General features: G+C 41.2%; 2 protein-coding genes across 3 annotated transcripts in view; one reads left to right on the top strand and one right to left on the bottom strand.

Annotated features, from left to right (window-relative positions):
• Positions 1-216, bottom strand: part of dph1 (diphthamide biosynthesis 1) — a 66,363-nt gene extending 66,147 nt beyond the window's left edge. For both annotated transcript variants that reach the window (XM_079674675.1, XM_079674676.1), the window contains exon 1: positions 105-216. In XM_079674675.1, the coding sequence (XP_079530801.1) occupies positions 105-156 (52 nt within the window). In that variant the 5' untranslated portion in view covers positions 157-216. The remainder of the gene's footprint in view (positions 1-104) is intronic.
• Positions 217-1,344: 1,128 nt separating this feature from the next.
• The window catches only part of rtn4rl1b (reticulon 4 receptor-like 1b), a 139,154-nt gene continuing 116,770 nt past the window's right edge, over positions 1,345-23,728 (top strand). Inside the window, exon 1 of the mRNA XM_079678035.1 lies at positions 1,345-2,075. Within this exon, the coding sequence (XP_079534161.1) occupies positions 2,063-2,075 (13 nt within the window). The 5' untranslated portion in view covers positions 1,345-2,062. The remainder of the gene's footprint in view (positions 2,076-23,728) is intronic.

Genomic DNA, 23,728 nt, shown 5'->3' with positions numbered 1-23,728 from the left:
GCTACACCAAATCGGCGTGGAAACGATGTGCCTTTCTAACAATCGCAGTTACATATGTGCCTTTATCCAGTATTAAATGTTACATGTTCAATGTTAATATTTACCTGTGGGCTTTTTGGCAGGAACAATCTGAACTTCATTCGTGAGCGCTGCCATGTTTTCTCACCAAAACATGAAACATGTGAGCAATGGAAAGGCGAAACCAATCGAGTGAAGAGGTCAGTGGAGAGAAGTCGAGCACCGATGTTATCGATGTCGGTGGACGGGACAGGGTGAAAGGATCATACCGATAGACGCGAAAGTTTACTTGGATCGTCAACATCGGCAGTAATACAATCATTGAAATAAGAATGTAAATACTTAAATTGTACAAAGACCTATTAGTACACATGATGCTTCACAATTTCACTTCACAAAAGAATGGGTTTGATAATAAAGCAAAATTAATGCAAAACAACAAACTAATACAATAGGATACAGCTTAAATAAAATATTGCGGGGCCAAATGTTTACCATTGAGAGCTGTATAGTATCTCAGGGTTTATACTTATTTAGTGTTCTTTTTTATAGGACAAAAAAGGTGAAAATTGTTATGAAAATAAAACAAAATACCAAGTGAAAGAGGGAAGATAATGTCCACTTTACATCACACAATTAATTCGGTTATGCTTAGAGTACACGTAAATGTAATATAAAAATGCACATCAAAGTTAATTTCGTAGTCTTTTTTTAATTAACTTTTAGTGTGATGTGTGTGTGGGGTGTGTGTGTGTGTGTGTGTGTGTGTGTGTGTGTGTGTGTGTGTGTGTGTGTGTGTGTGTGTGTGTGTGTGTGTGTGTGTGTGTGTGTGTGTGTGTGTGTATGTGTGTGAGTGAGAGAGAGAGAGAGAGAGAGAGAGAGAGAGAGAGAGAGAGAGAGAGAGAGAGAGAGAGAGAGAGAGAGAGAGAGAGAGAGTTTATCCGGTGCACTATCTGGATTCCAGTGCATTAGTCCGTTAACTTATCTATAAGTAGCCTAATGTATTAGGGTGGGGGCTATTTGATCAGCAAATAGGCTACGTTGTTTTTTTGTTATGAAAGCTGTCTCCCTCTGCAAAATCAGCTCAGTATCTGAGACCATTTCCCCTGATTTCTACTGCTTAATAAATTGTTGTTACATGTAGGCTAGGTGTAATGCTTATTGTTTCATTTCACATTTTCTTCAAGACCTCTGGTGTCAGGGATCAGTCAGCCCGGCGCAGGCAGGGACAGAGAGGGATGGAGCAGGATGCTGCCCGGTGGAGGGGCTGAGGCAGTACAACACACTTTCTCCCTCCTTGATCGCATCAACGAGCTCTGATCCATAGTAGGGAAGCAGAGAGACATTCACAGTCGAGATCAGAGAAATGTTACAATTTCGAGTGGAAAGGAGTGCTGAAAAAATAGGCGATTTTGAAGAGACCGAAGTCTTATTTTAAAGGAGGATTCGAGGAGTCTGCGTTTATAATCCGACATTAGAGGAGGATGTGAATCCACAAAACTTATGTTAATTAGAGATGTTAACGAATATGCGATTAGAACGGCTCTGAAGCACCTCGCGAAGAAATGAAATGAAATAAGTGGTTTTTTTCGAGGATTGCTGTTCATCGTCCACTTGCCAACAGAACTGATTGGCAGCCTGTTCGGTTATTTGAGTCCAAAAAGGAGTTGGCTATCAGAGGTTTTTTTGGACTGTGCGTTTGTGCTCTTCACAGATAGCCTGCTGGAGTTACCATTATTTCGGAGCGAGGGGATACATTCAGAGGGGTCGTTTTTTAACGATTGTCGCCTAATTTCCAAGGTCCGTCTACGGTCTGCCAGACTTTGTGGAAAAGGAGATTGTTGTTTGTTATCAGTGCAGTCTGCATTGCAACTCACTACAGTGGACTGCGAGAAAATCTTGAGGAGTGACAACTGACATTCACACGGCAAACCGAGAAAGCTCCGGATCAACTTTAAAACTGAAGCGCGCAAGTTTAAAGTCTGGAATATAAGAATAGATGATTCTCAGAGGAAAGAAGACGAAATACACATAGGCCTACACAATGTTCAAAAGGGGTGAGTAAGTCTTAACTTTAGCCCCGAAATCAATTACGCGATTGTGGCTATTTTCTAACGCAGCCATAATGCGAGTTGTGCCTTTATAATGTCTACCGATTTAATGCTACATTATACGGTTATGAAACACCATGTTTAAATATGACACATTCATAATACACCGCGTTGCCCCGCAGATGTGTTATTAAAGACGATGCGCCATTTGAAGAGCATCTTTAATTTGCACGGAATATTTCTGGGAATTAAATATTCATTTTTGAAAGGAAACATGGGGACAAGTATGTGATATTTATACGGCCGATGCCGCACTGCAGTTTATGAGTTGCGCCCGGGTCACAAGGCTATCTCTCCGAGCATTACACTCTGCTGAAGCCTTATTATTTGCTGTGTGTCAGTATATCTAGATGTGATGGATCAAACCGCAGTTCACAAGGTTATTCTCCACTGGCCACACACTAATACTCAAGACCCTCAAATGAAAGGGGAGAGCTCCTAAACCTTTAATATCAAAAGACACCATGATACAAATTAGACAACAAACTGATCTTTTGTCCCATGGACCTTTTCTTTCTTTTTATAGTCCTTCATTGGCCATACAGCTGCAAAACTATCTGCACTGGGTGTCCGACAACAGTGGGAAGGAAAAAACTTGAATCTCTAATGAGAATAGATTTCAGAGTAATACATGCTCCCATTGAGCCAATATCGAGGGAGTTAAATAATAGTGAAATTAAACTGTTCCTCATTTTGCTAGAGCCTTTGGAGCACCTCGGGGAGATTGGGAGGTCCCAAGATCCCACTTAAAGAACCACTGCATTAGACCAAGCCTTGCATATCACTAGCATGTCATGGGTTACAAAAAGCTTGCTCTGTTTTGTTATTTGCATGCAGTTTATATATAGCAAAATAACAATCTCTCACACATACACAAACACAGATAAATGCTTGGTGGGAGTCATCATACAACAATCAGTCGGTGTTATGTTTGCACAATATGTAGTAGTATCTTGTGAAAAGTACCCCATCTTTTTAGACTGTGTGCATTTCTGTTGTGAGCCTCAGGGGCAGAGAAAAACAACATGTTCTCTTTACTGCCGTTAGATCTATTATTGCTGTTCCAATAGTCGACATGAAACACACCATGGTGATGAGTGCTATCTATAACAGCATTGAGTAAACGCCTATTGTTTAAACCTGCATTCTCATAACCAATCTCTTTCATCATTCATAAGGAGTGTGAACTACCATGAGTCACAGTGTGGTTCCAGAATGAGCTCTTTACTGTTTAATGTGTGAGCAAACATGTCTGTCTCTCTTTTTATGTCAAACTAATGGGCATGCTGGTAAACCCTATTACTCTTGACAACGTGTCATTATTATCAACAGTTCCTTAAGGAAGCGATTTCCTACCACACACAATCATCTTCCATTTATGTTGAGGGTTAAATGGGAGAAAACAGAAGTGATTGGCATTTGATTATTTTGTACTCAGAACATGCTCCATCCCTGCTCTGTAAAAGGTTTATGTATGTGAATCAGCTGTCCTACTGCTGCTCAGTACCGGACAGAAAATCACTTCATTCACGACAAAGGACTTCAAAGCACAGATTTCACCAGTCTGCCAAAAGTGGTATGCCAGCATGTCTGAGTCTACAATAGTGAGACAGGGATGCGTCAGCTTTGGCAGGAACAGTGCAGAGGTTCTCTAGTGAATTTGAATTTGTTTGCACCTGAAATAACACATTCTATGGAGCCTGGCTGAAGCACCGGGCACAGCATCTGTGACAGATCCACTATTCAACATCCACATATAAAAAAAGTGATCCAGCTCACACACACTGGCAGCACCGCCCAAGATAACTTCACATGGTTTTACTGTTGTGCCTAATTACCATGTTATTGCCATGTCGATTTTATGATGTCCTTCTGATTCACACGTTGTCTGACAATCTCCGGCTGCTGATCTCTTCATCGTGAGTTTGTACAGGTGGATCAATGTTGCGACAAGGTGGGATCATGTCCATGTCATCCACAAATATGACTAAACATGTACATTAGTTATGGTGTGTATTCAACTGCAGGTGAGACAACAGAGTCTTCATATCTCTGTTTGAACAGTAAGAATGGTGTTTGTGATCCTGATTGTGTGTCTTTTCGATGGATTTTAGAACGATGTGTGTGAGTGAGTGGGTCGCTGGTTACATGTGTATATTTATGTAGCCGTGCTAAGTATACTTGTCACTCCATTTTTGTAACGGCTTTTCTGTCCATCTCGCTGTCTCCCTTTCACAATCTCTCTTTTCCTTCAAAAGTCGGTCAGCCATAGAGTGGGCACAAGGGATGATCTGTCAGAACAGCTCCGAGATGTCCACTGAACATACCGTGCTGTTACGTGCTGTAATTCCTGCTACATGTTATTCAGGATTATTGGAAGGGCTAAGCTGAGGGTTTTTTCTGCTTTATGCCACCTATTGGCGTGCGCAGTGTAAGGCACATAACAAATGATCCATTCAGACAAGCAGAGACAGACAGGCAGGCAACACTTGTGTCAATGTGCTTGACCCTAAAACCAAAAGATGAGCATACTTATACTACTGTCTACTTCAATCTTTCTAAGGACATTTCTTTCATACACTATTGATTTTGCATGTTGTAGGCCTTTTACTACGAATATGTTGGTGACCTTAATATCATAGATGTTCTCACTCCCATGGGCAGCCACTGTTTCATATTAACTAAGAACAGCATGAAAATCAATTTGCAAAGATTAGAAACATGCTTGAGATTATCCCTCACAAAATGAATACTCCCATGTTTCTAATCCTTTACGCAGGGTGCATGTTATTATAACAGGATGAAACTATTTTAAAAAATCAATTTCTTTGGTGCTTTTAGGAACATGTCCCAATACATTTGACATTTCAGACCTTTGAACGCAATCCTTTGAATATGAAACAAAACAATTTCACATTATACATATACTTTACACAGGGACAATGTGACCGGTGACTCTCAAAATGTAGGCAGCTAAATAAACATGCAATGGATTACTTACAACAAAAACGTTTCTCTACAAGTAAATCTTCATCCTGTACTAGAAATGTATGTCATGCTCTGAAAAACTGGTATGCTTTGGCTGTAATGTAACACATACATCATACTTAACATGCTAAAACATGCAAAACACTAGTAAGCAGCTTTAATGCCATAACTCAATCCATTTGCATTTAGTGGAATTTAGCGCAAAGAAAACAAGGTGCTTTGTAACAACAGGTCATACAAGCTTTATGATTTTGCACACACGCAAACGCATCAGCATTCCTATGAACACTAATTAATTCACTTTTTTCACATTCTGGCATAAAGATGTCCTTTAAATAAAGCAACACGGTCGGTTGCTTAGTCTTCCATGTTCACTCGGTTGATTGACAATACACTGAGATAATTACTTGTAGTGATTATGAAATGTTGTAGCCTTCAAAAGCATATTTAGTAAATCAACTGCAATCACACGCACCAATTCTAAAGTAGCACATTGCTCATGAGGTTATTAGTACAAGCAGACAGGTTTGCAGGATATTCCATAAATGAGTTCAGCATGAAGAAAGCAGCGTACACCTGTGGCCTCTGCTCTTCAGCTTCCTTTCTCTGCTTTATCTCATGGCGGCGTCAGAGCAGCCCTACAGCCAACACGGCTCTAATTCTGCTTTTCCACAATATCTAATGACTGCACATGTCAAGGGGTTCCTCTCTTCTGTCAGGGAGATGTTTTTAACCAAATGATGATATGACTCACAGACATTGAGTGCTATGTGGATAACTATAAACCAAAGAAATATATAGAAAAGGTACTTTTTCTGACCTAATCACAAACAGGTATTTCTGAAGACACAGGATTCACCTCAAAGCAAACCCCATACTGGTAATTGTATATGACAATTAAGTGCAATTAATGGCCAACTATCCCTGTAGTATGTTGCAAAGTTTGAGCAATCATTGAGGCCCAGAGAGAGTTCTATTTAAAGAAAAAAGATTCCCCGCTCAAATGATCATCTTCCTAATCCTCTCACAGTGTCAGCCCACTGCTATCACTCCTTGTCAACTCTGCATTGTTGTACTTTACAGTCGGGCTTGTGTTTCCGTGAGTGTGAGAGGCAGTGTGGACTGATGACTGAGGGTTTAGAGGAGAGAAGGTTTGAAGAGAAGTGAAGAGGATAATGTAGAGAGGAGCAAAAATATAAACCTCAAACTGATCCCCTAAATCTATCTAAGCCGCATGAAAAATAGAAAGCATATCTGAGAGGAGGACAACATTTCTACTCCTGTCGGTCACTTGTTTATAACAAATACCTTTTTCAGTTTGAAAATGGAAGAATCAAGTATCCATGGAAATTAGATTTACAAGCATACACTTTAATGTTAAAATTATAAGGAAACAAACAACTGAAAATTGACCCATTGGTAGTCTGTTGACTCAAGGCATCCAGAGTAATTGACAGAATAATATGACCAATTATTGGAAGCAGAATCACATTTGTTACTGCCAAACAATGCACCCCTGGCTCTGTCAGTGCATTCCAAACATCTCATTTAGCCAACGGACACTGTTCCAATCCAAAAGCCATTTATTTAGTGGCCAATACTCAGAAGTGTTTCCATGGAAGCCACTGGCACAGTTTCAGCACACGACACAAAACAGAAGATGACAAATAATTAACAACAGTGTGTGACGTGTGCGTGTGTCTAAATGGATAAGACATCACTGACTGGTGTGCATGTCACTATTTTTTTTCATTAACTGTTTCTGGGAGTCATTTTTCACTCGTCCTTGTCAACCATTTCACACTGAATTACTGCATGAGGGCTCGGAGTTTAGAAGTGGGTGCAGTGCTCTTATGCAGCTGAGGACTCTCTTATTTATGCAGTCTGAAGAGACATCTGAGTGATTAAATCCACAGGACATTCCGACTTGGAAAGGGAGTCAGGGGTGAAAATTACAGCAAATGAATGGGAAAAAATCTGTCCATCTCCATTTGCCCTTTAAAAAAATCACCTGATTCTTGTGCGAACGCCATCTCCTCCGCCTTTGTTGTGGAAATTGGATTCATGGATGGTCATTAGCGGATGATAATGAGGTGAAAGAGACAAACAGCCTAAGCCCTGTTGGTTTTTGTAATATTAATAATTAATTTCTGATTAAGTGGCTAATTGGAGTTTAAAGGTCAATGTCAATGAGAATGCCATGGATATTAGAAGACAAGAGGGGGGTGGGGGAGGGGCAGAGGGAGACTGTCCAGGAGACTGTTGACAGTAATCCCAGGTGCTCTCCAGTTACTTTGACAGCTCTCCCCCTTCCTGAGCCATCCTCCCCAGGCGACATTGCCTTTGTGTGCTGAGGACAGCAATTCAGCTATGCCAACACCTGGGCACCTGCCCTTTTGGCATTGAGAGTTAGAAAAGCTTCAGGATGGAGTGGCATATCATTGCAAGATAGAGCAGAGGTCAAGAAAAAGGGAGAAGGGAACATCTGTCATGAACATTGGCATCCTTATTATCAAGCAAGAGAGAGACAGATTGGTAGTTGGTTTTTTCACTGCTCGGTACTGTTCCTTTCGACTCGACTCGCTCTTTTTTGGTTTCCATAGAAAAAGTTTTGCACTGTACCTGATACCCTATTCCAGGGGTGCCCACACTTTTTCAGCTTGGGAGCTACTTTTAAAATGACCCAGTCAAAATGATCTACCTACATTAAAAATGCTAAACATATATATATATATATTTATTTATATATACATACTGAGTATACCTTATGTTGGTGTACCTTGCATAACTGCATGAACCCGTATGGCACAATACAGCTCAGTATATTTTTGGTCATTACATCAATTTTATACCCTTTCTTTAGTAGAATTGTATAAATTGGAAGGCTATAGGTAATCTGCTCGCCGGTGATTTGCAGCTGGCGTGGTTGACCGTGCATGCATGGTGAACTGCGTGTTAGAAAAGATGAGATCTCAGACTGGCTTACCTGTACGTCAATCAAATGGCAAATGCCATAGTAAGGATGGATGATAGGCTAACTTTCTTCTTTTTTTCAATGCCATGCGATCTACCCACACTACCTTTGCGATCAACCGGTCGATCGCGATTGACATATTGGGCACCCCTGTCCTATTCAATACCACCTTCAATCGAGCTGAAAATATACTATAAGGTAAGGTTAAAACACTGCAGGCCACTGATTAGTGCGAGAATTGTCATTAGCGTGTCATTGGCATTTTGCACAAACCCAACTCTGCATGTTCATTTTTTGCCCTTTTTTTATTGCTAAAAAAAATAAATAAAAAATGTCATTCTGCAAAACTATGCTGTACTGTTAATATAAAACAGTGGCTGTACTGTACCTGACTGCCATTTTAAGTGCAGACGTTACTATGTTCAGTTGCCAATTTAAAGAATGTATCAAGTCTCATGTTGTCATGGAACTTTCAAGCGATGGTGCTACCGCTAACAGCTGATCTCCCGCTTACACCGAGGTTATCATCTATATTGAAAAAAAAAAATGTCTAAAGGTGCCTGGCACCAAAAGTGTGTCAAGTCGGGTTGAGTGGAGCATGTAGTGGAATTTAGACTTATGTGAGCTTAGGCATGTATTAGATATGTACACACTGGCATGCATACCCGTCTGTGTGACATTAAGTCTGAACTGATCTGAGTCCTGGCATTGATTCATCTTGTTTATTATGCATCAGATTAATCTCAAGCTCCATCCATGTCACAGTCAGAACTCATTTATTTCAAGAGGTTTGACGTGAAAACAATGGCTAATTCGGTCTCTGGAGTATGCAGGCTTAAAGAGGCTTCCAAATGAAAGTTTCTGCTCTGGCTGCTGAGTGAAATTAAAACACTCAGAGGGGAATGTGATGAAGAGAAAGGAGCAACAATCATCTTTCATTCTATTTTCCAAGGCTTTGTCACTCTCATCTCCTGCTCCACAGCTCCAAGGATAGCCGGCCTCCTAGCCTGTGGCTTTAATGAGGCAGGCTAGTGTCACAGTCACATCTGAGCTTAGTGCTTGTAATATCTGCCGTGTCTGTTCTGGCAAATGTTATCTGTGCTCATACCTCTGTCACGGCTCAGATTGACTTTTGGGAACAGTCAGGGCTCAGGTAATTGGTGCAGCCTGTTAGGATTAATTCTGTCCTGCTATGATAATGCACGCTGTGGTCTGTGATACTGCAACTGCAGAACCACTTAAAAACCAGTCTCTCTCTAACCTATTTCAGGGAGATAAGGCTAATTTGAGGTGCCATTGCAATCTCGGGCTCTCCTTAAACAAAGTGTGTGGACTTCCTATTAAAATAATCTAAGTAACCAACTAAGGCATGATGTATATTCAACAATTCCTTGAAGGTAGCATTTAATATTTCAAGAGGGAATCATGGGGATACAGGCTTGCACCAGATGTTGTCTTGTATAATGGCTAGAGGAGGACACTCTACGATCAAACAGATCGTTGAGGAGAGGATGGATGAGTCTTTTTTTAAAGGGCAGGACTGAGAGTCAGATGGAGTTGTAGTAATCACAAAATATAGGTCTTTTCAAAATAAAGGTATTTTCTACGATCACACCACTTTTTATATTCAAATCCCTGACAATTGTCTTTGAATGGTCCTAAATGTATTTGATAGAAGCATAATCATGTGTTGACCTTATTAAAGAATGGGGCTAAGCATTGATTGGAATTACCAATTCAATTTACCCTCTATATCTCTCTAAATGTCAATTTCAAATGCTGTGTTTCTGCTGCAGAAAGGTTCTAAGCCACACTCTCTCCTTATGTATTTTACTGCTGTGAATGAGAGTGAAGTCCTTGACGCTTGCCTGTTTTCACTACAGGCTTTTCTCTACAGCATTGGCCCTTGCTCATGAAAACCATTCAAGCCATTTAGAAGTTGCATCAGAAACACTGGGTTTGAAACACGCAATAGAGATGCAAGGTGCTGCGTTGCGTGCCAGAGATAACAAAATTATTCCAGTACTTGGGTAAGAGTACAGAGCCATGCTGGACTCAAATGAGTTGCTGAGGTGGATTGTGACACATGGTGCATGTGGTAAGACCCTTTTATGCATGTTAGTATATTGTTCTACATCAAATCCTCTGCCTCCTTTACTGATGTTGCAATGCCTTTCCTTTTTTTTCTGACATTGGGTGTGGCTAGGGAGACCCTGCTTTGGGAAGAATGCGTAGAGACTGTTGTGAAGCCGGTAGCCGGTTGTTTTACATTCCAATCACCTTGATCTTGCAGGGTTTCAGTTGTGCATCCTAATGAAGCACTTTCCTTTGCACGGCTAAAACCCAGGTGCCTTTTTGTTTAGGTTGAGAACGGTTCCGAAAACAAATTACTCTCAAAACACTTTGTCATTTTGTTCTTGGCGGCACATTTTGGAAAAACATAGGGACAGATGTCACAACAGAGTGGTCTAAAGAGAGAGAAAGTCCAGTGTGTATGAAAACACCATCAGATATGTTTTTTTTCGCTTGGCAGTGTAGGGGTAGTTTTTATTTTAATGGTGAGTAAAAGGGGAAAGCTCAGAGCTGTTTTTATTCCGAGGAGAGGTTTCCACCCATCTGCCGTCATTGGCAAGGGCCCTTGAAGAGAAAGCTGCATCCGGCCTTGCCTGCAGTCAAAAAAAGACAAAAAGATGCAAGAAAAAAAAAAGTCAGGCTAATACATAGTCACAACCATGTCATGGTTCTTGGTAGCTGCTGCTCTTATTCAAGGCCTCAATCAAATACTGCTCAATTCCTATGGGAGGCCGAGGAAGACAGAGATGCCACAGTCTGACAGTGAACACTGCCAAGGCTCTGCTCCACACCCCAATATAAAATCACTCTCTTAGCCATGTGTGCACCCCTGACAGCTCTAACTCTGACAAAAACTACAAGTCTCTTTATTCCCCAGATGGCCTCGAACAGCCTACAGTTTGCCCTAAGCAATCACGCTAATATGCCCCCAGCCCCAATGCTGGGACCTGCCTGACATTAAAGTGTTGTTTGGAAAATGGAACGTAATCTAGAGGGTAAATATAGCAGATGTCTTCCGCTGCCAGCTCTCCAGCGAAACAATAAACAGAACATGGCGGTGGAATACTGACTTTATATATTGCTGAGCTGCGGTTACATAAGATTTATGAACTGCCACGACAGTAACAATTGTATGTGGGGGGGATTGATGGTGTTTGGTGCTAAAACTCCTCTGGCTGGGACATTAACTCAGCAGATTTGTCCCTGTCTTTACAAGCACAGCGTTGTCAATTATTCAAAAGAGCAAAACAACAGCCCAGAAAAGACTGCACTTGGTGTGTGGAGCTCATTTACACATCTCTATTCCCAGAAGTATTCTCATGCGTTTAGGCCATAATAAGAACTGGTCTTTCATCCCTTTGCGTCCGCGTGCTAATTCACACTATTGCCAACGTGAGTCCCGAGTCCCTTCTTCCCTCAAAGAAAAGGGTATCAAGGGAAAACAGACAGGCACTGAAGATAAGGTAACACAAATTATAATTAAAACTTGTTTAGTTGCTCACTTCATAGAGGCAGAAAGAGGCAGAAGACTTCATAAATGCAACAGAGAGATACAGTGCCAAAGAGAGCACAAGGACAGGCATTAGGGTATGTCAGGGCTCTAATGGAAGAAGCAGGTTTTTTGTGTCACGACTGCTCTCCCCACTGATGGATGAGGAGGTTAACAGTCACTGTAAGTTAGGAGGCCGAGTGCACAACATCTAGAGCCACTAAACGGAGAGCTCCTGTAGCTAATGATAAGTCATATAACCGATCTGAATCTGACTTGTAACCCATCTTCCCTGCCTTTTGATAACAAACTAAAATCTGGCCGCATTGTCACAATAGTATGCTTTGACATTTTGATGTGGCTATATTTGGCAGGCTGCGTTGTTTACTCTACTTACATCCCTTTATATATTTGATTTACACTCTCCAGGGAATGTTAGACATTCTCTTTGAGAGACCTCAAAGTAGGCCAAATATGTATATTGTAAAAGTCTGCACGGTATTTAACTGGATGTCTCTCTAAACACAGAATGGTTGCAGAGGGAGAGCCCGTGATGCAGTGGTCAAAGGGAAGTTCATAAATTCACTGACATTGTCAACATTGAAAAAAGTACAAAGATTTGTTCAAAGTAATAGAAGGTAAAAGGAGAAAAAATGATAAAGGAGGATGGAGGACTGCTATGAAGGGAATAAGTGGGCTGTAATGATGTCTGAGGGACTAAATGTCTGCGCCTCAGATGGTGTCATTGACATTAAAAGCCTTCTACTCTAAACCTATAGACTGCTGCCCGTTTCCATGGACCAGCATGGATGAAGCTATTTACATTTGTCAGGAACAAGCAGATAATTATTATAAGCACACATGTTTATAAATGCTCTGTTAAAGGGTCTGTTTGATGTGTCAGACGAACACAGGACTTTCTCCCACGAGAGCGGAGTTTGCCAATGTGAAACTAGAAGTCAAAACGTTGTCATTCTAACATTACTGCAATATGCTATAATGTAACCACATCTAATTATACATGACTACATCCGGTACTTATTTAAACCCAAAAGACCTAAGCCTAACCAACCAAGTAATGATGCTTCATAACTTTGAATATAATGTCATGTACAGTATGTTGTTTTCAACCTATAAGGCTTTCCATTTGCGTATGAGGATGATCATTAGAACAGGATATTAACACACACACTATCACACACACATAGACATGCCAGCATGCTTGTTAACCACGGCACGGAGATAAAGGTGTTACGCTTGGTTACACTTCACAACATAGAGGGACAGAGAACAGATTTCAATATTACATATTCGATTTTCATATTCGACATGCTTTATTGGGGGGGTCTGGGGGGGTCCGAAAACCCTAGGGTTAAACCCTAACCCTAACATGTCACCCATCTCCTTCGCATAGAGTTGATCAGGTTGTTGATTGTGGAATGTTGGTCCACTCCTCTTCAATGGCTGTGCGAAGTTGCTGGATATTGGCAGGAACTGGAACACGCTGTCGTATACGCCGATCCAGAGCATCCCAAACATGCTCAATGGGTGACATGCTAGGGTTAGGGTTAGGGTTAGGGTTAGGGATAAACCTGACTGGTTTTCGGACCCCCTCAGACCCCCCCAATAAAGCAAAACTGCACGTTTCAGAGTGGCCTTTTATTGTGGCCAGCCTAAGGCACACCTGTGCAATAATCATGCTGTCTAATCAGCATCTTGATATGCCACACCTGTGAGGTGGGATGGATTATCTCGGCAAAGGAGAAGTGCTCACTATCACAGATTTTTTAAGATTTGTGAACAATATTTGAGAGAGATGGTTATTTTGTGTATGTAAAAAATGTTTTAGATTTTTGAGTTTATCTCATGAAAAATGGGAGCAAAAACAAAAGTGTTGTGTTTATATTTTTGCTCAGTGTATAATAAACAAACAATACAACAATATGCAAAAAAAGTACTAAGTTATAATATAATAAACAATATGCTAAAAAAAGATAAAAACTAAAAAAATTACATAATTTTCAAAAATACAGATCAAAAACAAATCAAATCTACAAATCAAATCCTGTAGCAGTTCTTAGGATTTAGCAGCCCGGTATATATTACAGTTATTAAAGATGCATATGTATATAAAGTATATATTGCACATAAAGCACATATTGCACATAGTTTGACGGTATTTAACAGCAGCAAGTTACACAATCTACAAAATACAAGATACATACCTTGTAACAGTAACAAGGGTTTAGCAGCCAGGTATAAATTACACAGTTATTAATGGCATATATATATTGATTGATTTAGTGGCCAGGTATAAATTACACAGTTATTAATGGCATTTATATATTGATTGATTTAGTGGCCAGGTATAAATTACACAGTTATTAATGGCATATATATATTGATTGATTTAGTGGCCAGGTATAAATTACAAAGTTATTAATGGCATATATATATTGCACATATAGCACATATTGCACAAAGTTGGTTTGTATTTAGCAGCAAGGGGGTGTTATAGTCTGTGTTGTGGTGTGTGTAGGAGGGTCTACTAGGGGCAGTGCTGGTTGTAAAGTCTGACCGCTGCAGAAAGGAAGGACATTTTTTTTAAAGTTTGATATAGACACCGCTGAAATAACTTTTTTCGGAGGAAGATAACTTTAAAGTTTGGATGTTAAACAATTCTGTTTCTCAGTTGGTAAAAGATGATTCCTCCAGAAAAGAGAGAGAAACAAATTATTCAAATGTTTATTTCCAAATTTCAGACCATGTCTATGATGTAAACAACCTCCTTTTCCCAAAGTCTCCGCACAGTACAACTTGTACTGTACAAGTTACATGATGTGGCAGAAAGGAAGGCGCGCCTAGAGCTCAATCTGTCAGGGCCCCTCACAGCAGGCACAACCCATACACGCTCACACACACACACACGCATGCACACACACACACACACGCACACGCACACGCACGTGCACGCGCACGCGCACGCACACGCACACACACACACACACACACACACACACACACACACACACACACACACACACACACACACTGGTTTGCATCTATCTGTTGGATTGCATACATTCACTGAGTTTCCTGTCCCTGTATGGAGTACCCCGGCTTACGAAAACATGCAATGATGACACTATTATGCTGCTGATCGGAAAAGCTCTTGGCGCTGCGTGGGAGCAGCTGGGGCGATCTGGTTGCAGGTGCACACACGCACGCACGCACGCACGCACGCACGCACGCACGCACGCACGCACGCACGCACGCACGCACACACACACACACACACACACACACACACACACACACACAGACTCCCCTTTGGAGATTCACACCATTCTGGTTACCTCGGTGTTGAGCCCCCTGCAGCTCTCTACCTCCCACCTAGCAGGTGTAAGCACTTCTATAGAAATAAAAGGCCTCGGCTTTCACTCTCCATACACTACTCATCTACTCACCATGGCCCACATTGTCTTCCTGAATAATGTTAAATTATATACACGTGTGAAATAAAACAGTTTGTACACCACGTTGTTGTGTTAAGTAATGATGAGCATCAACTGTAAAAGCACTACTTTCAGTATAAATGTGGTCTTGTTTATGTGACAACTCATATTGAAGTTTCTACTGTTGGCCTGCTGGTAGTTGTTGAGCCAACAGTTGCACTCTAACGAGCAGGGAGTTTTGATCTGTAACATTTGTTGCACATCCTGACAACAGAACATAGAGGTCATTTTCTGAGTTGACAATGTGCTGACTGAGTAAGATGGCTAGTCGTATTAAGACAATCCCTTCAGCGTTCTGCCATGTCACTGCGGTTTGTGTCACATCAGAAAATATGCACGTTTGCAGAAAACGTCTGTCAGAATGTATCCATGATTGTTTTGTGATCTAGCCTTGGGAGGGGTAGCAGCGTCCGGTACCTCTGTCTTCACAAATGTTTCAGGGCCAAAATAAAACAAGTTGACACGGCAGAAAAATGAGAGACATGGCAGGTGTCAAAATATATAAATAGGCCTTCACAATAGAAAGCTCTGAAAGAAAAATAAATAGCAAACAAGGTGTGAGTTGTGAGATAATGTAGTGTAAGAGTTACAGGATATCGAGTTGAAGTTTATCTAATATTAAATATATGGAAACTTTAAGGGCTTACGAAAAATGCACAAGGAGGGGGCCATTTCTATTATACATAAACTCAAGAAAATGCTTTTACTATTTTTCGGAAATCATATTCCTCGAGCACAAACATCTCGAATACTCACACTTTTTAAAAAGATATTTCTATATGTCTAGCTAAGCATAAATAAAACCACATTAGTCTTACTTTGTCATATTTCAAAGTTCTAATCCCAGAAAATCTGATTCAACAATGCATGTAAGAAAATGTCTCCTGATTATAAAAACGTTTGGTATTAATTACTGATGGACCTCTTCCACCACTATTAGTGCAAATGAGTCTCCTGTCTGGAGGAGCAACACGTGTGCAACATCTGTCTGGGTTGGTGCTGATTCACAGCCAGGTCTGCTCCCTCGGCCTGCACTCAAGCTGCTGTGCAGGTATTCCAGTGTTCCCCCCTTTTTTAATAGGACACATATCAGACGTGTGTATGTGTGTTAAGACTTGCATTGGGCAAAGAAAGCAGTGTTCCCAGAAGAGTATCTCTGAACATAAAGGCCATGACCTCCCAGCACCAGTCCTGTGACTCCCAAGCTCAGCATGCCCAACCCCTGCAGCCCAGTAAACACTCACAGTGCTCAAGCTTATCTCCAGTCACAATAGTAAAAAAGACATTGTTGTGAAAGATGTATGAACAATAAGCCAAGGGTTTTTTCTGTCTAGTCCGCCGCATCTTGCAGTAACAAGCTGTGAGGTGAATGGCACTCTTTCATTTTGAATCAAGAGGACATAATAAACATGCGACAAAGGGCAAAGAAATATATTATCCCAAGCAGCATCTGGAATATAAACTGACATAAACACATTCTGCAGACAGACAAGTGGCATTTCCACATATCCAAGAATGTATTTGATACGTATTGAAGATATTGTGATCCCATTTGATGGTATACATCATAGATTTCAACATGACGCCTACAGAACATTATCCACATAGAATAATCCGACATAAGAAAAACACGATGACAGACATGCTAAATCGTGGTATTTGAAACACAACAGCGTCAACACAAAGGATTAGATCTCACCGCAGCACTTCCTCTCTTTCAAGCCTTACTGGCAGGGACAACTGTGTGCACGGCCTCAACATGAATAATTAATGTAAATTGGAATTGTTAGCAAGAGTGGCAAAATCACAAGGGCTCGGACTACTAATTGGCAAATGTTTTTTTACAATCACTACCTTGATGCAAGTGGTAAGAAATTAAAAATAGTGGAACATAATGAGATGTGGTTTGAGCCAGGGTCGGTGTGAAGTAAAAAAACACTAATGAATTGACTCATTTGAGACCAAATTAATTAGAATTTAACGCCACGCTAGGAGGAAAGAATTGTTTGAGAGACTGAACAGGAAAAACAACGGAAAAAATGGAACACTGTTCATTTTAAATTTTGTTTGGCAGTAGAAAAGTCAGCCCAGTTAGAGGAAGAGAGTATTCCCCCGAAAAAAAAAAATAGGTTCAATGTTCTATGCATTAGTACACATTAAATGAAACATTATGGTGAGGTTTACTGTTCCTACTGTGTGCGAGTGAGCCAAAAAAAACAAAAAACAAGCAGCACAGCAATATGCTACAGTATGCCTAAAGAATTCTCTATAGACTGATGTATAGCGTAACCCTACTGTATAGCAGTCATTCAGACTTTTGTACAGTGTTAGGGCTGCTCAATTAATCATATTTTAATCGCAATTACGATGTTGGCTTGCAACAATTATGAAAACAACCTAATCAAAATAAAACTTTTTCTTTTTGGTTTTTCAGTTTAAATATACTCAAAGTTCAGGGTAAACAACTGTTAAAAACATACTGTTCAAATCTTTTTTTCATTAAATGGGTGTTTTCAAAGTAAATGGATAATCGTTTTTAATAATCGTGATATCAATTATTGACCCAAATAATCAAGATTATGATTTTTGCCATAATCGAGCAGCCCTACAGAGTGTTGTTGTATTCTTTCCCTTACTATAATTTATTTGGCTTACTAGCTTGCTGCAGAATTTGTTCTCCTCGATTCATCCTGAATTATTAAAAAGTGTTGTGATTCCCAGTATGATTTTGAATCTAGGGCTGCAGCTCTCAACTGCGCAGACACATTTGCTTGTTTTTCTTGCTTCTCACACTCCTCTTCTTGTGCATTTTCACATGGTTCACAAGCCGGAGCCTGATGCTGCAGTCCTCACGCCCAAAGCCTCACCTTGAAGGGGTAAGAGAGGGGGATTTTAGATGATGAATACACAAAAACTTGTGTCTGCCCTCGTCTACAGAGCGAGTATTATTCGTCTGCATCTGTATTCAGGTCAGGAGGCTTTTCACAGGGGAGGGAAAAGGGAAGGAGGGATATTTTTCTTTCCCATCATGCACCAGCAGCAGGACCAAAATTGGCACAGAGGGTTGGGCAGTTTCTCTAGGGATAAGCATCCTGTCTCTTGCCTGACTCCCTCTAAGGGAAAGCTGCCAGGGATTTCCTTTCACCACAACACACATGCCCGTTGTGTCCTCAAAGACCCAAGAGACCAATACATTTGTCCCCCCACAGCTGACCTGCCACCATGGCCACCGACCCCACCTCTTCTGTTTTTTGCGCTCCTTCAGATTCCCATGACTGTCAAGCTTGACGTTCCAATGACTCTGTGGCACTGCAGAAACCACAGTGGCTGCCCTGAGAAAAGGTTACGAAAACAGCTGCTGGCAGATGAAATATTCATGCAGCGTTACCATATATTTGAGTATCCCGCTTCATCCCCTCTCTCTTCCCTTCTCACTTTCTGGATGATGCACAGATGACACACCAGTCAGTACAGCACATGGGTCTGGGGCTCTATTGTCTCTGATCTGTGGGAGAATATTAATGTAGTGTTTGCTGTCTGAGACGGATCAAACTATTCAGTAAAAAGAGGGATCCACAAGCAATGGGTTAGAGGGATTTTAATGTGGCAACGGTTGGATGTGCACCCTAATAGGCCAGAGTAGAAAACATGAGAGGTATCCTCAGAGACAGAGATGGATAGAGCAAGATATGGAGTGAGAAAGAGAGAGAGAGAGAGAGAGAGAGAGAGAGAGAGAAAGAGAGATATTGATGACTACATAAGCTCTTTCTATAGTTGAGGGGAGTCATAGCTATAGCTAAGCTAGAGTCAAGCTACTTCCAGTACACATGCATCCCCTGGAAATCTTAAGGGCTAACCAATTGCCTTCAAAGTAATGTTTCGGGTTGCTGTTTTTGCTGGTAGACTTTGGATGGTGGACTTTTGCTGAACTGGATGTTCACGGTTTGTTGAGCTTGTAATGTATGGGCATAACTCAAAAATCTCTGCAATACTTTGTGATACAACCATGAAAATATATAAAGGATAATATTCTGCAAGGAGGTTTGTGTGTTAAAGCTTATAAAGCCGTTGGCTAGCTAGGTTGTATACTTCTGTCCCACAATGAAATTGATAAGCACATATCTGTCATAGCATTTAATTTCAGAGAGGTGCTTGAACTTCAATTGTAGGGTTTTCAGAATTGTTATAAATTTGACTGGCTGCTCTGGATTTTTATAATATAATATTTATTTGAAAGTAGAAAGAGTCCAGCGTGAAAACCCATTGTGGGTCTATCGTAGCAAAATTCGGTTGCACACAGGACAAAAAGAAGGCTCCTGGGTGAAAGTCCTGTGTGTTTCAACCCAATTATCTACCATACCCATATCTATCTATCTGTCAACTATACTAACTATTTATACTTTGTTGACCATCCTGACTCCCAATTACGTGGGTTACATATCTGATTACATGGGTTATACAGTAGGTGTACAAATTATCATCATTACTTTGACATATCAGTACTAGATACAAAAACAGTGAATGATAAAAGCCTGGGCTGATATTCAGTCTGAAGAAATGCTGCTATTATATTCACTTCCGGCAAGTTGAAATGACATTTCCTTTAAGTATATTTCAAGTGTTGGGTCATGGGAGGTTTTTTACAAAAAACATAAAGGGGATACATTTAGCATTAAAGGCCACATGGATTATGAATAGTAGTTTAATGAGGCAGTGGGTGGATTTGGTGGGACCCAGAGCAACTCAGAGTGGAGTTCTTTATCCCGATCAATGTATGGTAATGAGGGCGCACTAAGGGTTGTCCAGGAGAAGGAGTGTAAAACAGATTCACGATAACAGGTTGTTAAAGAAACTACAGTCACCTTTGGAACAAGCATTGAAAGGCTCTCCGTGCAGTACTAATGGTGCATTTCCACTGCAGCGGGTAGCCCCGTTTAAGCGTCCTTAATCGTCCTCAAGCGGCCAGGCCAGTTTTTGGTGGCCTTTCCATATAGCGTAGCACTGGCTAGCGGGTACTTTTTCCCTCTTTTTCCGGCCCCATAAAATCGTGGTTCTATCAATCCAGGGCCAGGGCTGAACTAGTGACGTCAACACTCTCGACTGCTGATTGGTCAGAGAGAATCGTCACAACATCGCGCGCGAGATCATCCCTAGCGTTGCATATATATCTAGAAGCAAGCTTGCAGCATTTTTATACACAGCATTTTTGTAAACGGAGGAGCTACAATAATGGCAACTTCAAAGAAAAGCACACCATGGTCGACCGAGGAGGTGACGACGTTCCTACATCTCATTGGCCAAAAAAAAGCTGATCGCCCCGCCTACACTACGTTGCGTTACCCCAGGTCCTAAACTATAATGGAAATGCGCCACGGCCTCGGACGGCCAGCGAGGCAGCCCGAGGCCTGAGCGAGGACGCTTAGGGACGCTTAAACGCGGCTACCCCGCTGCAGTGGAAATGTGCCATAAGTGTATCCACCTGCATTACTCATGATGCAGCAGCAGGGCTTTGCAACAGGATATGATAAAGGTTTGACAACGTTTTGATCTGTGTCCTATCATCCATTCCATCTTGCTCTGGCTTCAGTACTACAAATGAATAACAATCAACAGGCATCTCAGACACGTCCGTGCATGTGTTGTAATCTTTCAAAGCGATATTGATAGCATCTATTCCTGCTGGCTGCCATCAGCATGTTAATGTAGGTACAAGCTGTCTGACTGCACCTAATCACAACCCGACAGGAGCAGAGAATACTCAACAAGAGGATGAGAGGACCAGCTAAATCAGAGCTCAACAATGAAATCCAGAGGCCTCCCCTCCCCAGGGCATGCCTTCAGGGATGGATGTGTCCGCAGTGAGGCAGTCTGTGATCACCCCGGTTCAGAAAAGATAGGCCTTATCATGTGAAAGTTGGAGTGAAGGTCATTTTACATGGGTTTGGGTTCGAGATGTTGTAGGTCTGTACATTAGAATCAGAAAAAGAGAGACTTTGTTTTCAGAGCTAAGTGTTTCTCTGTTAGGCTACTCAGTCACTCTGCAATTTAAAGGCAGTTTGACCTTTTTTTTATCTTGGTTCGGATATCATTCAAGCTACTCTTTACCTCACAGATTACCACTTTGGGCTGAAATTAGCTCCTTCTTCTCCACATATTCACTTCCACTCTCCATATTTGTCTCCCACGCCATCACCTACTCCGCTTTGCAGAGTGGAGAAATCACTTGTTTTGACAGCTTTGATAACTGACTAAATGTCATATTTCTGGAAAAAAAGATATGTGTGTTTAGTATTGGAATTCATTGCACTCGCTTCCCTAATCCTTCTTCCTCCTACTTTTTTGTGGGTGAAATGACAAAGGGGTATATCCTGCATGGTGTAATATGTTGGCTAGCAGAATGTGTGTCCCTTATTGTTTGCCTGTGTCTGTTTCTCAGACAAAGCAAATATGAGCAAACATGTGCGTGTTTGAAATTGCAATTGTGTGTATGAAGCTCAACTACAAATGGCATCTTGTTGAGAAAGATGAATTAGGTCTCACTGCTTTGACTTCCGCCTGTGCTGTTCCTTGTTTTCATTGTTTACTCTCATGCAAATGTGAGCTTCCCTGGGAAATAATAAAATAACGCAATCAAAAAGCACTCCATTGTGAGTGTCGTAAACCCGGGCTTATTATGAGGATAATAGCATTTTAAAATGCACACACTTTGATGTCTCATGAGAGACAGGTTTAATAGGAAAAGCCTGTAGAATACATTATTTCACTTGTGTAGAATTCCTGGCATATAAACATGTCCTTCCTGATCAGTCCAACCAGTCATTTAGAAAGTAGTGGAACAACATTTATTGGCACTAATGAAGAAGTGATACAGTATGTGGATAGGCTTATGCTTTTTCGATAATATACAATTGCTCCAATATTCCTAAATTTTGTGTGATATAATGCATATTGGGTCATTGACGGTGATTTTGTGCAGACTCACAAGGCTGGAGGACATGTGAGAGAGCGTGAAGAGAGCGCAACTATAATCTCAAGGCCTTCCCTAATGTATACTTAATGGCATTCTGGTGGTCAGGGATGCAGGGAAATATTATTCAGTACAGCATTAACTGCAGCACCAAGTTATGTTTTAATTCACTGACAATGTGCTGATACTACTTGATGTGTTATTGCTATTAATCCGAAACCGCATAATGGTCTTGCATTCAAGGATGTTGTTGGAAATGAAAAACAAGTGATCCTCAAAGAGTCTAAAACACACCCACCACCACCCCACCCAAACAAACAAAGACACAATTGCTTTAAATATTTGTTAAGATACTGTATTTCGCATTGTTTTCCCATTAATTACTTGATCTTTCCTCACATGAAGGCTTACACATAAACTTTAATCGTACGCTTCAAAACCACTAAGTGGAACGACATTTGCTATTGATATTATGCACTCCAACCTTCTGAGGTTGGAGTGCATAATATCAATAGCATCCGTTTGTTTCAGTGTTTGTCCATCGGTCGTTCCACTTAATGTGTTTATAGCAATGGCATTTTGCAGTGTAAAGTGGCCAATTGTCATGGAAATTACAATAATGACCCACTACAGGGGGTAAAGGTGTCTGATGTTCCTTCCAACATCTGATCTAAGCATACTGTATATCTATTTGGACTAAATAAACTTGAAAGTGAGATGAATAGCCTGTCGCCATCACTTCCTACCTCCGATCAAAACGTTATTTCTCGTTGGCGTTGTTTTAGTCTTGACAAATGACAAAAAATAAGGGAAATGTAAGGCATGGTGTTATACTGTATTCAGTTGTATGTCAAAAAAGGGATTGCAGTAGCTATGCGAATAATAAAATAGAGCGTCTGAGAGAAGATCATACAGTAAGCAGCCTACTTTTACACCCCGGCTCACCTGGCCAATTGCCACAGAAAGTTTGGAGATTTTTTGATTTTCCTATTGAAAAAGGGATTTATTTTTGAAGACACATACAGTAGTTCCCCTATTATGGCGCATTTCCACTGCAGCGGGTAGCCTCGTTTAAGCGTCCTTAATCGTCCTCAAGCGGCAAGGCCAGTTTTTAGTGGCCTTTCCATGTAGCGTAGCACTGGCTAGCGGGTACTTTTTCCCTCTTTTTCTGGCCCCATAAAATCGTGGTTCTATCAGGCCAGGGCCAGGGCTGAACTAGTGACGTCAACACTCTCGACTGCTGATTGGAGAGAATCGTCCCAAGATCGCGCACGAGATCATCCCTAGCGTTGCATATATATCTAGAAGCAAGCTTGCAGCATTTTTATACACAGCATTTTTGTAAACAGAGGAGCTACAAAAATGGCAACGTCAAAGAAAAGCACACCGTGGTCGACCGAGGAGGTGACGACGTTCCTACATCTCATTGGGGATGATCAAATCCAGCGGGAGCTCGACGGAACAACTCGAAATGTGAAAGTGTTCCTGGATGTCTCTGCACAGATGCCCCGCCTACACTGCGTTGCTGCCCCAGGTCCTAAACTGTAATGGAAATGCGCCACGGCCTCGGACGGCCAGCGAGGCAGCCCGAGG

Source organism: Notothenia rossii, assembly GCF_949606895.1.
Source record: "Notothenia rossii genome assembly, chromosome: 4".
NCBI lineage: Eukaryota > Metazoa > Chordata > Actinopteri > Perciformes > Nototheniidae > Notothenia > Notothenia rossii.
Note: the sequence above shows the minus strand (reverse complement) of the source record. Positions and strands in the feature narration are given on the sequence as shown.